General features: G+C 39.8%; 1 protein-coding gene across 1 annotated transcript in view; it reads right to left on the reverse strand.

Moving 5' to 3' along the window:
* Positions 1 to 7212: 7212 nt before the first annotated feature.
* Positions 7213 to 17050, reverse strand: part of Ptn (pleiotrophin) — an 87704-nt gene continuing 77866 nt past the window's right edge. The window contains exon 5 of the mRNA XM_038320183.1: positions 7213 to 7954. Coding sequence (XP_038176111.1) covers positions 7899 to 7954 — 56 coding nt within the window. The 3' untranslated portion in view covers positions 7213 to 7898. The remainder of the gene's footprint in view (positions 7955 to 17050) is intronic.

Raw genomic sequence — 17050 nt, forward strand, 5'->3', positions numbered from 1 at the left:
TTAAATAAATAACCATTCTATTAATCATAAAAAAGAATTAGGGCCCCAGTAATTAATTGATTAAATAATACCATCTTCTTACATATTTTATATTTTAAATTTATTTTTATATCCATATTTTAAAATAATCCTACAAAGTACTTAGAACAATATTTATTTTTAATATTGTAGGCCATGGACACAAGGCTTAGAGATGTATCAACTTGAACAACCTCATACTTTGTGAATAATGGATTGTGGTTTTTAATTTGATCTCTACAAATAAAATACATTTTTTCCCAAACAAAGAATATGAAAGAATTATACATTTAATGCTAATGTTTTTACCTTCAGAGCCTTCCTGTGACCATACATAAGGATCTCTTTTGACTAGTTGCCATGCAACATTGATTAATGAATCAAATTGAGAAATGTATCATGCAGCTTATTAAATTAGACTAGGTCAACTGAGGGTGTTCTCCACCTATTTTATATGAGTTTTGATGAAACTATTGGGCATGAGATACTTACCAGGTTTATAATTAAGCATTTGAAACCCTCAAGCAAATTCCAACTTCGAAGTCTCTGTCCCTTGTTCATCTTCTGTTTCCTTTGCTTGGGGAAATGGGGTCCCTCACAAGAGAACCAAATGACTCTTTCAGTCTTGGATGTCATTGGTACACAGCTCCTTATCCTTGTTTTCTAACCTCTTGGACCTTCTCCTTTTGCTTACATGGCTTCATCTACTGATTCCTCACTTCTCCTAAAATTTTCTGGAAACCCCCATCTAAGAACTTTTGCGCTGACTGCCCTTTGTCTTTGCTCAATTCTGTCTCAAGGTCACCTCTCTAGGCTGTTCCCTTGACTAGCGAGTCTGCCTTCTTCTTCTCTATTTACTCTAATATATATATATATATATATATATAGTACAGACAGACATACTCAATAAGGTTGAATATGCTGCTGCAATTTTACTAAATTCATGCTTTCACTATATAGCATTCAAACAAAGAACAAACCAGAAAGTCATGCGTCATCGGTTGGCACAGTGTGAAGGCTTCTCTTAATCACATTATCAGGGACAGGTGTTAGACATAAAGCATCCTTGGAAAAAGAAATCCTGTCCTTGGGAGCTTAAATCTCAGACAAGTGGTTACATCTTATGAATAGAGAATTTCTGTCTCATTATCGCTATCATGGCCTTCCCTCTTTCTAACCCTTTCTTCATATCATCTAGTGACCAAATATGCCTAATCAGTTCTCTGCACCTGTGTAGATATACTTTTTAGTACCTCCTTATGCAGGAGACACCATGGGTGTTGGGATCTAACAAGCCTATTCATAAAGTTCAAAGTATACTACAACAGTCTTTGTCCATCAACATTAACCCATCTATTCCCATACTGTGCTTCCCTGTCTCGAAGCTGTTCCTGAAGAGAATGATCCTTGTCTTGTATAAATAAAGACTATCATAATTATGAAAGAAATTGTGCATATCCCTCATAGTCAGCTAATCGAGAAGCTTGTCTATGCCCCAAGGGCAGCCAATACCGGACACCATTCTTTAGGATTTCACTCCCAAGGCTTGCTTCAATATTGAATGGCTGGTTTCATATTGTCAAGAATAGCCTGCCTTTCTTTCCTATCTAAAATGCACCAGGGGTTTCTCATTCTGGCTAGCCTCTCCATAGATGGTAACTCACGTCACTCCATACGTTTTCCTTCATCATTTACTGATCTTCTCCTATCATGAGCTCTTTCTGTTCTAGGGGATCCATAAGTTCCCCCAGAGAGTGAGCCAGAATCCAATATGTCCTCAGTAGTTTGGTTATTATCGGTAATGTCCTAGAACATCTTGATCTGCTGGCAAGATAAAAAAACTACACAGAATACAGAAACAAAAAACAGAAAGCTCAATACGGCGCCAGGGCCAGCGAAGGCGAGTTTGCTGATCTGGAATCATGACCGTGGCTGATTGCCAGGGAACCTCCTGGGGCTCAGCTCCTGGGAGCGCAGACCCCAACCCTTCAGCATCGTTCCACCTTAGCGGCATTTTTCTGCTACACAGGCGTGACAGCCGTGGGCGTAGCATATATATATATATATATATATATATATATATATATATATATATATATGTATGTATGTATGTAGAGAGAGAGAGAGAGAGAGAGAGGATATATATATATATATATATATATATATATATATATATATATATCTCCACTTCATCCCCGAATTTTCCCCCAGTAGCCTATGACTCTAGATTAACTTTCTTATATAGTTCTGTCCTTAAAATATGGGCTTCCCTTTTGAGTCCTTTCATTTAACCATTATATTTTGGCTTAAAAGATGGTCAGATCCTGGGTTGAGACCTATGAAGGCTTGGTGGTTTTCAGTTTTGAACTTTTGAGTGCTTTGTGAGACCATGTAAAAAGACTGGTCCTCTTGATGGAAAATCATGTCTGGAAAATATGTCTGGAGAAAATGATGTCTGGAAAATATGAAGTACTGAAACCACCTACACGTCCAGTACCAGACTTCAATAGTCTGTCTCTTTCGGTAATAAGTCACATGAATGTGACTCAGATTAGCATCATATGGCACAATGTCTCATGGAACAATGGGGAAAATCATGACATGACATGACCACACTTTGACACATCCATTTTATGCTGTGCAGCATCATCCAGTGTGCCTTTCCCCCACGGGAGTATCAATTTCCTGAACACCAAGATGTCATTTGGTTCTTTGTAGAACTCCCAACATCTGTAACAGTGCTGAACATGTCATAATGATGAAGAACAACTGAATGCATGAATTATTAATGAATATAAGTTAGGGTAGCCTATGGGGAGAAATGTACGATCCATGCTTAGAAGCAGAAACACGCCCAAGAAGATTTTCAGGAATTACTCTGTACAGTTAACCAAGATTCTTATTTGCTCAAAAAGACTTTGGAAGCACACTTCTTAAAAGAAAATAATCTCATTTTGAATTTGGTTAGATTTCTTGACTGGGATGTGCTTATCGGAAAATGTGAATTCAACTTCCCACCTAAGGTTAAGTTTCTTTATTAAATGATTGGAAATCCTGGTCAAATGCCACTCAAAGCAATTGATTTATCTTGTTAGACATCTTTTAATGTAGAGGGAAGGACTCAAACATCAGAGGATAGATTAGGGTGGCAGCATGAACCCAGCCCTGTTTCCTTCTAATAGCTCAAAATAGATATTTTATTATCTCTCTTTTGATCCTGATTATAAGATTGGTAAACTTCTAATATAAACTAGTAATAAATGCAATTTTAGCCTTTTCTCTCTTAATCTAGACTACTTGAAATCTAGAATTCTGGAAAAACCACAAAGGCTTAGATTAATACAAGCCTCTTCAGCTGAGCAGGAAAAAAAGAACATCCATTTCTCAGGCCAAGGGAAGGCAAGCTGTTTGCTGAGATAGCTCACCTCCTAACCCAAAGGAGAGGTCACACAATGAAAGTTTCCCTTTGCTTGTTAAAAATAGCCCTTCATTTCATGGGGCATGGAGAATGCAACACTTTGTTTCACAGTGTGATTCAAGAGGTTGCCAATCCCTCAACCTCTATATACTACAATTGTCTAAAACATTTCTAAAATCAAGCTGATATGAGTTCACAATTTGGACAGAACACATACTCCCGGCATATGGTACACCATGGGAGAAAGATGTGCAAATCGAAAGATGTTTGTGGGAAATGAGGGCAGCCTGACAGCACTCAACAGACCTAATCTATCACATGTGCCCAGAGTTAAGAGATCTAAAGAGTTCTCCTCCATAGGACAAATTAGATAATTCTTTTGCAAACCTTTACTTCTTACTATATGAATTCTCAATATTTCACTGATATGTTCTCCTCATACACAAACTGTCTATATTTTTTCCAAAGAGTGTTTTTGAATAATACTAATTCATTATCATTAGGTAGAACTTACTTGACTTGGTGAGCACCATGATAGATAATTGATAAGTAGGTACATAGATAGATAGATAGACAGATAGACAGATAGACAGATAGACAGATAGACAGACAGACAGACAGACAGACAGACAGACAGACAGACAGATAGATAGATAGATAGATGATAGATAGATAGATGATAGATAGATAGAGATAGACAGACAGACAGACAGACAGACAGACAGATAGCACATCTATCTGTGCCCTTTACTTGATTGCCATGATGTTTCTCTTTCTCTCTAGAATGCGGTCCAGTACTACATACTTAGACATAATACTCAATTTGTGATGTTGGCAATTTTGAAACAGGGGTCCAATAATTCTGAGCCCCTGAAAATAAGATTAATGTCCACCATCTCTTCTGGTAATACCATTCTTGGGAATGAAAATAACAATATACGAACAATTGTTGATCTTACGTTCAAGTTTGTGTTCATTTTTTCACAGTTAATTTTCATGAGCCCACAAGACCTGGGATTTGTGACATTTGTCCTATAGCAAATAATAGATTAGATATTTTATATCCCTGACATTAGAAAGGTAGCTTGTTATATTTCAACTCTTTTGTGCTTTAATGTCAACCTGTGCAGCACTTGGAGCGTCCCATCTTCCCTGTTTACTTGTATTTTCAATGACGGTTCAAACAGTTTCCTCGTGGAAAGGTCGAGCCTTGCTCGCTATGCGCAGGTCTCACACTTGTCCGGTGATGCACGGACATGTAAGTACCAGGAATCTTGCTGTGGGGAATTCAAGGTAAGCCCCAATAGAAGACTCAAAGTAATGCGTTTACATCTGAGAGAATCCTCTGTTTCAGCTACAGGCCTACCACACATCACCTGTCATACTCTGAGGAGCAGTGTATCAAGAGGACATTTCAAGGGGTCACAATGTAACCAAAGACAACCTTTGTTTCTCCTGTGTATGAAAAAAGAGGAAGGGAGGGGAGGGAAGGAGGGCAGTGGAAAAGGACAGAAAGAGAGAGAGAGAGAGAGAGAGAGAGAGAGAGAGAGAGAGAGAGAGAACCTAACAGGTGCCAAAAGCTTAATTCTAGAGGTACAGCTGAGACCTATGCCTTTCCATCCACTATTTTACTTATTTTTTTCCTTGGGAAATGCTCAGAAATAAATTCGCTGTTACGCTCCTCTCCAACAGAGATAACAAGATGTGAAGGCATTCCTGTTTTTAGAGTGACTCTCTTCACACCCGGGGGGTAACAGTATCAAATCTTCAGGATCACCTGGAAAGTTGGAGAATGGAGAATCTGTGCAACACACTGAGCAGGGAGCCTCTCTGTGCCATGGGAAGTCGTAGTTTTACCAGGGTTCAGGCAAGGCTGCATTGTGTCTTCCCAAATACAGGATGGAAATCACTTTAAGAGTTTGAGGAGATGAAGTTGGTTTCCTTACCTCTCTCTTCCCATCTTTCAGGAACAATGAACACTGAAATGTCATTGATCAAAATGGGGACACTTGAGGAGAGGGCACGTTCTCGACACTGTATCCAGTGAGTGGTAGTCTGCTATTTTCTTCTTTGTGAACACCATTGGTTCCTTTAACTGTTCCTTCCACCAGTTCAGTGCTTCTGTGCACTTAACATCTTAAGATGTTGGAAGTTCTCAACACTTAAGGAGAGTTGAATGTCACACCAGGTGTGAGGGTGATTGAGATTGTGACCCCATTTTCTTCTTGCAGTGAATTGGGGAGCTGTTATAAATATGCCGAGAGTCGTAGTTGACATGGCAGAGAGAACCCCACCTACTTAGATTCCTGTCTTGTCCTGTGGCTAACGGAGGACATCACTGTTATTTACAGGGTTGCCTTTCCCTTGGGAGATTCTGGGCTAGTTCACCTTAATTCATCATTGACTCATGGCCGACTGCTTTGCTTGCATGCTGATGACTGCCTGTGTTAGTCTGGAGTCTAACAAATGTGGCTGCAGAGTCTTTCATCACTCCGCCCTTTGGTAATACGCCGTCAAAACCCCGCTTGAGACACTGCGTTTCTATCCCCGCGTCCATCCATCCCCATGAGTACCTTTTTCTATTAAGGCCGGCAATAAAAGGACATTTCCTATCCGTGTTTCTGTCAGTTGGGCTTTACGCGGCACTCTGATTTTATTAAGCACCAATACTTAAGATGCTTACGAGTTCATCCTTGTTAAATTCCCCACTGGCAGCTGGCTTTGACTTAGGGCTGAAACGGACTTTTCAGCTTCCCAAGCTCAGGTGGAATCTTGGATAAGATGGCCTGCAAGGCTTAGCTGTGGATGCCTCTGGCTGCCTGTCACAGCCAGGTGTAATTAGCTACTTTGTGGCTATTCCACAATGTGCAGGGCTACCGTCTGTGAAAATGGGGTTGTAATCATCTTTGTAGACAGATATTTGCTCATCAAATTTGAGTATCTTAGGATCGGTGATGACTCTGTCAAGACTTTGTACCACAGGCTGGAGCTTTCCGGCGTCTTTGTTTCTCTGAGAGGGAGAAATCTGGGCTTGTTTGATCAAGATTACACTTTAATGTCAACTGAGGAAGGAACCCTCAATCTCTGTAGTATTTGCGGTATAGGACAGACTGCAAACTCTTGTTTCTGGAAACTGTCAGGTTGTTTGTGTTTTATCCGTATCCTGCTTATCCCAAACTCATTCAATAGATGAACCTTCCTCTCTTGCACTAAACACTAATTTGAAGCTTTATTGAAATTTGTTGAATTCCATCACGAGTTACTCAATACTGATACAGTCAAGAGTCTTTTTATCTCAAATATTTGGAATGAGAGAAATCGTGTTTGAATTTTTTGACTTTATAATTTGTCTACACACAATGAGGTGTCTAAGGAATGGGATCTGGCACTAAATACTGACTTGAATTGTTTCCTGTGTACCTTGAACACACAATCCCAGGCAAGTTTGTGCACTACTTCTGTGTGCTTGCATTTTAGCTCTGAGTCTTCCCTGGGGTCACAGATAGGATTTTTCATGTGTGAAATCAGGTCTGTACACAAAACTGTTGGGTGTTTAGCACATACCAGATTTGGTGTTTAGGGGTGCTCAGCCTGTACACCTTAGTAAAACACAAAAGAAAAGAAGAAAGAAGGAAAAACACTTTAGTAACGTTTGTGCCCATGGGGATTTTAACTAGCTTGTGTGATGGACTTTCACAACAAGGCTGACAAAGAGAGAATTACAATATGAAATTATTGCACACAGAGCACCTTTTATTCAGTACCACTTTGATTTATTTTTCCTAGATTCTCTTTCCTCAGATGGAAAAATAATTTCATCAAGAAAACAAATGTTTCTGCCAAAGTGAAAGAATTCCAGGTCTTAATGCTTTTCTTTAGAAAACAGAAATCACCACGAACGACATCACTGTTTGGCCTTTCTCCTTCTCTCAATTTGTTAATTTTTAAAGAAAACATCCACTGGCAGAAAGCAATGTATTTCTCTCCAATAGAATGATTATATTTTATTGCTGCTTTGTTTAGTATATATGTTTCACAATTGGGAGAAAAAGTCTAGGTGAAAATCTATCTAGCAAGAGAACTAGTTTACATGGTTGTAGCATTTAAATTGCTGCCCAAGGTGGGAGAAGTAAAAAAAAAAAAAATTAAAGAAAAAAGATTTAAAGGTGAAGCATCACAGAACATCAAAAAAAAAAAAAAACTTACCTCAATTGCCTACCACCTATCACATAGTACAGCTCAACTTTCTAAACAGTATTACAGTCCTTTATTATAAGCCCCTAGTGGTTCTATGGCATACATTTAAAAAAAAAAAAAAAGCTACTACAAAAAAAGTCTTTTCTCTTTTTTTTTCCTATCGTGTACTTAAGCTACAGATAACTGTTGAATAAAAAGACTACAGTAGGTATAAATGTAATAGTTAACTAATCCTGTTTTCTTGGTCCACGGAAGGTGGCATCTTTTAATCCAGCATCTTCTCCTGCTTCTTGCCTTCCTTTTTCTTCTTCTTTGATTCTGCTGCAATTTAAAAGAGAGAGAAAGAGAACAGCATCAGGGTACTAATCTGTGATAGGGAAGCCAATTTTCTTATAGTTGGCCAAGATCAGCACACAAGGTGTTGGCTCTTCTTAAGTTGCCAGTGTGTGTGCATGTGCACAAACAAGAGCCAGAGGAATATCTATAAAAATAGGCAAGAACGCAGCCTACCTATGTGTACCGCTAAACATGCATGTTATCATATTGCTTGCTTCCATTTGGAATGTCAAGTATTGTTTGAGGATCCTGCTTAGAAAACATATACAGCAGGCTGGCCTCTCTTGGGAGTGAACCGGATCTCTTCCTGATGGAAGGCTTCAGGAGCCTTGTTTAGCTCCAGTGCTTCTCAGAGTCCCTTCGACTGAAAATGTTCATTAGCATTCTTTTTTTTCCTTCTGAGCAAACAGTTCCTAAGTGCTTCTAGTCTGGATCTCCAGCTGCTGATACATTCAGGTAGCTCTTTTTATAGGAAAACAATGGACCATATGGTATGGAGTCCGTCTAAAGGGTCATATAGAATTGGGTGAGACACACAGAGAATATCGACCTGCCTTATACTAGATCCACTCATTAGCCCATTAGGATTTGCGCTAAATGGCTCCATCTTTCTCGATTAAATCTTCTTACATCTCTCTGTGACTGATAAGAGAACATAGATGGTCACATTTGGAAGGTTAACAATGTTTTCTTACATTTAAGAGCAAAGTGTGAATTAACTCTGTGGAGAATGCCGGTTTCATTTCGGTATCTTTCCAAGGTAAGACAAAGGTTTGGTATGAGCATGAGGGTCCCCACTTGACCTAGGGCAGAACTTCACTTGGTGAAGCCAAGGGCTTTATAGTGGTCATGCAGTGGCCACTCTCCAAAGCATTTAGAGTCAGGAGGACCCAGACACTGATGTATAACAGTAGAGCACTTTAGTTCACACTGAACAGAGCCAAATGGCATGGCATGCCAAATGTTAACTCAAACCCCAGGCTCTCCATCACTTTCTCCCTCCTGGACTAAGACTATGAAGCAGACATGCTTGCCAGGAAATGAGCAACTGTGAGACATGTGAGGGGAAAAGCTACTGCTGGAGGAATGTCTGCTCTGTTCCCTGCTCCAGATATTTTACACATAACACGGGCTCATGTAGACAATATAGAGACATACATCCATCACAGCAACACACTGATGTGTTCAGCCCCCTGAATTTGCAAACCCTCATCCTTTCCTTGGCCTATGACTAAGTACATAGAGGAGTGTTCATGGTTGGGATACAGATACAAGATGGTCCTTGCTCTGTAAAAGTTTGCACTGTTGGATTAGAGTTGCCACTGTGTTTGCAATACGTTGGAAAGTGTTTCTAAAGTACTGAGACCTTCTAACAAAATAGCAAGATTTCAAGCACCTCCTTTTGCTATGAATTATGATTATAAGCTCCATTGTTATGATGGCCTCCAAGAACCAAAGGAACTACTGTAAAGTGTAGCAACTACCTGTTGTGGGATATTTGTTCACTGTATGAAGATGCATTGCTGTGATTGGTGTGAAAGAAAATGGAATGGCCAATAGCTAGGTAGGAGAGGATAGGTGGGATTTCCAGGGAGAGAGAGAAAGAGGAGGAGTCACCTAGACTTGAGGAATGCACCAGGGAGATGCAGAGGATTACAGGATGTGCAGTATGGAGATGATCTAACGAGTCATGTGACAGCACCGTAGACTTAACAATATGGGTTATAAGAGCTAGTTACAAACAAGCCCAGCTACAGGCTAAGCTTTCACAATTAATAATAAGTCTCTTCGTTGTTATTTGTGAGCCAGCGGTCTGAAAGAAAGTCAAACTACAACTGCCAATAGGAAAGACAAAGGAAATGAGAAGAATGGGTAGGATGAGTCATATCATAGCACAACCCAGGCCCATTTTCTTCAGGCAGAAACCTCAAGACTTTTGTGAAGAACTTACTAAAAAGCAAGTGCCAACTTGAAGTGACATCTGCTTCATGTCGCTCCCTGACACACATTAGCCCTGTGTCAGGGAAATCAGTCAGTCTGCGTTTGTTTCCTGCCCAATTGGCAAGAATAAAACCTGCATCCTCATGGAGGGATACTGGGAATCCTGTGTGAGATGATGGGCTCTGGGATCCACTTCACGCCAACTGCCTCCCAAACATTTATTTCTTCAGTGAGAAACACATATACATGCCATAACCACTATGTACCAGATGCAGCTTGAGAGTCTCACATGTAATGGCAGAAGGAACAAAACTGCATCTTCAACAAGCTGGTATTACAAAAAATTTTAGAAAGAAATGTTTTCAAGATTGTTCTATGTGCACATTTTAAATTTTAAAAATATTTAATCCCACACTTATGTTGAAGATCATGCCAGTGTTTTAATGAATTTGGGACCAATTTTTCTTGCTAATTTACTGCAAATACATTACATATTTCTGTGACATAAAGTAGAAAACATCCATAAGGAAAATGAGTTAATAAGAAGAAAAGTGTTTATAAATACTAGGCAGTATGAAAAATCCTTCCCTCTGGGTTATTTTATCATTCTTAGAAATATTAATAACTTTTCAGTTTTTAAATGTAGTGTGAGCTCATGCAGACAATATAGAAACATTTTACATGCTAACAGAAGTTGTCCATCATTTTACAATATGGAAACAAATGATTATTGATAACTTCTATTTATATTTCCTCCTATAGCTTTTATTAGGGATGTGCTGAAAACCGTTGAGTGCTAGAAAGATGGCACAGTGGTTCAAGTATTTCCTGCTCTTGGAATGGACCTGGCTTATGCTCCCAACACCCACATAGAACTCACAACCATCCTCTATAAGTCCAGGTTCAGGGGATCTGATGCCCTCTTCTCAGCTCTCTGGGCACCAGGCACTGACTTGGTTCACAGACATACAGGCAGACAAAACACTCATACACATAAAATAAAAAATAAATAAATCTTTAAAAATCTGTTGAGTCTACTTTCTGTGATACTTGTATAAGCCTTGAAACATGACCAAGTAGTATTCCTTGATATAAAATAAATTATCCCATTTTTCTAAACAGTTCTTCCTTTATAGTTCATTTGGATTGCTGTGATGACTTTTTGTTGTTTTTGCTCACAATTAAGGTGCATTAAAATGTTTGTCTGAGTATAGATTAATAAGAGATGACCTCCTGGATAGAATAGGGCATTTTAAAGCTCCAGATCTGTATTGTACTGCACTACACTTCTTGTAAATTCTAATCCAAATTCTTATCAGCAGTTTCTATGGGATCTTATCACGTCAGTTTGCTCCACAAAGCTGAATAATTAAAGGATGTGAGCCATCTCCTCTTCTCGCCACAGGCCCTTAGGAACGACCGCTATGCGGTTGGCAGAATAACTTCTAAACTATTTTCTAATTAGGGAAATGAGAGAAATGGTGTCGGGGTGGGGGGGGGTCCTGAGAAAGCGACAGCCATTTAAACACTTTAAGGACAGATACATTCATGATAAGTAGAAGGGTTGAGTATTTGGGGGCAGATTTATCTTAGTTTCATAGCAAAAATGGCAGGAAAGAAGAAAGTCATGTGGCGATTTGAATAGGAATGTCCCGCATAGGCTCGTATGTGTGAATGCTTTGTCGTTAGGGAGTGGCACTACTAGACAGGAACTGGGAGATGCATCCTTGTTGGAGGAAGTGTGTCACTTGGGGGGGGGGGGGGGGGGGGTTTCAAATGTTCAAGCCAGGCCAGGGTCTCTTTCTTCCTGCAGCCTGTGAGTCCAGATGTGCTCCCCTCCATGGTGATAACGTACTGAACCTCTGAAACCATAAGCCAGGACCAATTAAATGCTTTTCTTTTTAGGAGTTGCCATGGTCATGGTGTCTCTTCACAGCAATAGAACACTAACTAAGACAGGCCATGAGAAGAATGAAGAGGGCTTATTATGAGCCATACTGTGTTTTCTTTTATCTCATGTGGCTATTGTATGTGCAGAAAATTAACAGGTAAATTACGACAGAATTATGTTAAATATCAGCCCTTATTTCTTTTTGGCTTGAGTTAAGTAGCTTTGATTCAGTGAACCAAAGGGAGAAATCAATGACAACAACAGAAATAAGTCGTTCTTTCCTTCTAGTGGGTAAAATAAAAGACTCAAAAGTGCACGCCGCACACTGAGAACTCAGGAGTCTCTTATGCATTTGTTTGATGACATAGTTCAAGAAATGGCAGGAATCTGCCAAAGGAATAGGAGCCTATCACTGCCATACAGAAAAATTATAGTGCAAGTGTGTCCTGAAAGCTAGCTATCATCAAGATCTTTTCTATGCTTTGTGTACCTATTTCAGGCACTCACTGGCACTTAGGAATGAGCTACCTCATTCACAAGAAGTGTCTGATTCCTCCCACAGTACCTCAGAACTGATAATGAGCTTTGCAGACTCATGCATGACTCTTTTCTCTGCATTGATCCAGGTTCTAAATGCCCAGACTCTCCAAAATGGGTACCTTCATTAAATTCCCACACAGTTCCATTTCAATTACATATACAATATAAATATTGCTAAATATTAAAATATATTGATAATAAATTATTATAAGTCATATAATTAATTATGTATGCTATGTCAATATGAATACACACATGCTGGGTGGTGGTGGCCACGCCTTTAATCCCTGTGCTCAGGAGGCAGAGGCAGGTGGTCTCTGTAAATTCATGGTCAGACTGGTCTACAGAGAAAGTTCCAGGACAGAATCCAAAATTACAGAGAAACCCAGTCTAGAAAAACCAATAAAATAGTAATGTATAATATGTTAAATATTATATAAAATGGTACAATACAGGTAGAATATTTATTTCAACCAAATAGATTCAAGTTAACAAAGGTCCCTAAAAAGTATTTACCAAAGGAACTCACACACCTATCAATAAACTGTTGTAAATAAATAAACAAATAGCTATCAATGAAGTGAATAGGCAATAATGACAGCTAAATAATGTAAACCAAGTTTATTTTTCTTTCTACAAGCATCCCAGTCTCTTTTCCCTCCCACTTTCCCACTTCCTTCTTGTGTTTGGTAGGGGGAGGGCATATGAGGTCTTCTTTGCTTTCTCAGCAATTTTATAATGTACTTTCTATGTACAGTTGACATGAAAGAAAAAAACAGCCATGTGTTGGTATGTCAGGGTCACTGACTGACTTGACACTTGCATATACAAGGTATAAAATGGACAAGTTTTATTATTAGTTTACTAATATAGCTGCACAATCCTAATATTCTAACCCTTTTTCACACAGAGAGATGAGAAATCAGTATTTGGCTTTCTCTTTTTCTGCAAAAATCTCTTCCCTTTCCTGAGTCAGTTGGCCACTGTCATGATCTTACACTCAGCAATGGCTTTCCTGCTGACATCTTCCACCCTGAGGCAACAGGGATGACATCTAAATATTTAATATATTATTTCTGAAATGAGAAACATTTGCTATATTATAGATGATAAGCAATTATATTGATGGGATCTGCTAGAAATGTCACATTTCCACTTAGCTCATTAATGTTTTCCATACCCAATAACACTTTAATATATGATCAGCATCAGTAAAATACCAAATGATGATTCACAAAATGATGAGAAGTGTGAACTTCAGGATGTGAAGATTTTTATAACCCTGTGATTTGTTCCTTGTTTACTTCCATATGAATTTTTCTTGGGGGTTCACAAAATGGTAGACATGAATGAAATGAGGTTAAATGTGTTCCCCCAAGTACATGCTAAAGCCCCAATCCATGTATGTTGTGGGGTTGATATATCTGGAGTAATTCAGCCAAAGTGACGTCCTACTCTGGTGACTGGTATCCTCAGAAACCTGAGAACACTGGAAGAAAATAGCCATTTCCAAGCTAAGGAGAGAGATAGCAGAAGACACCAACCTACACAAACCTCAGTCTCTCACTTGTAGCTTCAGGAATCATGCAGCAAGGCATGCGTGTTGTTAAGGAATTGAGTCTAGGGTGCCGTGTACAGCAGCTCTAGTGAACGAATACATCTCTGAATTTGTGTCTGACCAGTTCATGTATGTATGTCCTTCAGATCCGCTCTAGAAGGTCAAAACATGTGTTCTTGCCTTTTTATTTTGTCCTACAGAAGAAGACAATATGTTTTAAATGTATCTTATTGGCATTGAGAACAAAGAGGCGGGGCTGAGAAGGTGGATCAATGCTTGTGGCATGAGCATGACTTGAGCTTGAATCCTAAGAGTCTATGTAAAAAGGACAAGCTTTGCTAGGATGGGCTCTGCAGTGTGTGTCTCTCACCCCAGCTTAGGAATGAGAGGGAGACAGGCAAAACATAGAGGGTATTACCCAGCCAGCCTCGCCAAATCAGTGATTCTGGTTCAGTGAGTGATCTCGTCTCAACAGGCAAGGTGGAGAAGCTAATGAAGAAGACAGCCAACTTCAACCCCAACCACCACAACAAGCACACGCACACACACGCATGTGCACACATGCACACTTAAAATATAAAGAAGAGGGGGAATGAGAACCATTGCACATATTCTGTCATACGCAGAATCTAGATCTGTACATGTAGGTGTATGACACATGACATGAGAGCAAAAAGGAGACTGTCTGAGAGAGGAAGGTGACCAGAGAGGTGGAAAAAGAGACAGGGGAAAGTGATGAGCGGTCAAGTCAGCAAAGTACAATGTCATGAATAAAAATGTCACAGTCACATTCATTATCTGACTATAAATATTAACACTAGAAAACTTGTGTCCGATTTTATGTTAGATGATGGTCACACAAACACACACAGCATTAGTCCTGCTCCCTTATCTCCATGCTGGTACTCCGGCTTCCAAGCAGAAGAGACTCGGGTACCCGTCTGTAGCACAGTCAGTACTAGACCGTCATCTAGTCTTTCCCAATCAGTCTTTCCCAATCTCCCTCAGTCTTTCACAACCTGCCAGTAGCTTTCATAGCAGCTGAATTTATTATTCTTGTGTGTCTAAATGAAAGCTAGAAAATAAGGAGCTTCTATTTTTCTTTAGAAAAATAAATAAATTTTGAAAGTCTCCTAAGACTGAATACTATGAACACTTTAATCTGTGAAAATTTTCTCCAGACTTAGCCTGTGTGCCTAAGCAGGAGCCCAGGAACACTTTGGATTTCTGATGAGTTTTCCTATGAATATTGCTTATTCATAGAAAAAGGCTTTATTTATTTTCTTTCCTTTCACTGCCTCTGTGTCCTGAGCCCCAGACAGTCTGCTTTGATTTCCCTGTGGGCTCCCGCCAGCTTTGCATCAGTGCAGAACTGAGCGGGACTGCTGGGAGCAGGAACAAGTCCCTCTTGACAGCACTTGTTACCCCGGACCGCTGTGCCTCTGACACAGAGAGGCACCAGAGCTTCAACAATGCTCAAAGCGGAATCAAGATGATCTGGTTCTGTCTGGGAGGCCACTGGTAGGGCAGGGCGACTTGATCTACTAGTCCTCACTTTAAAAAACTGTGCCCTTATTGTAGGGTCTTAGTTGGATAAATACAGAACTAAAAGCTGTCATTTGGCTTCAATGCAATTACTATATAAAGAGAAACTTAAGCCAGAAATTGTCTAATAGGACTCATCTGTAAATGACCCCACATATATTTATATGACTGGATGTTTTAAATTATCACAAAAAAACAAAAACAAATCATCAATTTTATTTTTATAATTCATATACTCTTCTGGAAGTCTTTGGTATACAAATACCAATCTCTGTTTCCAGCTTGGCCATTTACTGGCAGGGTGAACTTTTATGAATTGTAATTCCTAGACTGTAAAAGGTGGTCAAACACCTATTAGTTGTAAGGGAAACAAGCTATGCCAATAAATTAGCATAAGGCTATATAACAAGTATCTGATAAATAAACTACTATTATGATGCTCGAGATATAATAATAACTACAGAAAACACAAGAACTAATTCTTGATTGAGAAATTAGAAAGCAGAATCACAAAGGCTTCCTGGGAGGGAAAACCCAGAATCTCCAGCCCAAAAAGTAATCAGTGCGAATGTTGTTTGATTGTGCTGCCTTCCTTAGCACTAATTATTATAGAGCTGTGCTCTGTGTGAGCAGCTAATGAGCCTCCAAAGTGTGGAATTTACCCAGGGAGATGCATGCAGACATAGAGTGAGGTAAGCCCGACAAATATTTATAGTTCCTCGTTCTTAAGTCTGCCTTGGCAGTAGGATGAGAAGTTCTTGACTAAGGACAAGATCTAAACACCAAGAAATTCTTCCTGGTGAGCCTTAACAACGAGGCCCCAGAAGATAAAGGAAGTCAGTGTAGGAGCAGCAAGCCCCAGTGAGCCAGGCAAGGGAGTGTAACTGGATTTATCATGCATTCTTGTGCCCATTCACTCCAGCCAGGTCCCATTCACCCAGCTCCTGAAGCTTGGATGCTTGGCTTTACTGGTGTAGAGCACACGGACAATGTGTAGAGCAGAGACAAGCTAAATTCCAGGAAGAATGATCCTTCTGAAGGCTGATAAAGATTCACGATGAGTCTGGAACTTGTTAAGTTCCTTACATAGGATCCGTGACATCTATATCTACATGGGCAAAGGCTGTATGTAATGCAGAAGATCCAGACTCAGACTGCAGCCACGTGTCCAAGTCCACGACTCTGCTTGTTAGGATGGATTCCTACCCTGAGTGCCCAGCTTCTCTAAAGCTTTGGCTTCCAATCTATGAAACCATAAATTGCAGGATATACTTCAGAGCTTTCTGCCTGTTTTTTGGTAGCGCATATACACTACACTAAGCTGTGAAGTGCACAAGTAATTCATGGCTAGTTCCTACTGCAATCACCACAGGTCTTCTTCTATCAGAGGTGTGAATACCTACCTCAACATTGGCCGTGGTTGTGCACATGTAATACTATTGTTAAGAAAGGGGAGGCAGGAGAATTGTGCATTCAGCACCAACCTGAGCTATTATGCCGTGACTTCTAAGCCAGCCTAACCTACTGTGTGGGAAGTTGCTTTAAAAAAAAAGAAAGGAAGGAAGGGAGGGAGGGAGGGAGGGAGGGAGGGAGGGAGGGAGGGAGG

The sequence above is a fragment of the Arvicola amphibius genome, chromosome 2, assembly GCF_903992535.2.
Source record: "Arvicola amphibius chromosome 2, mArvAmp1.2, whole genome shotgun sequence".
In the NCBI taxonomy this organism is placed as follows: Eukaryota; Metazoa; Chordata; class Mammalia; order Rodentia; family Cricetidae; genus Arvicola; species Arvicola amphibius.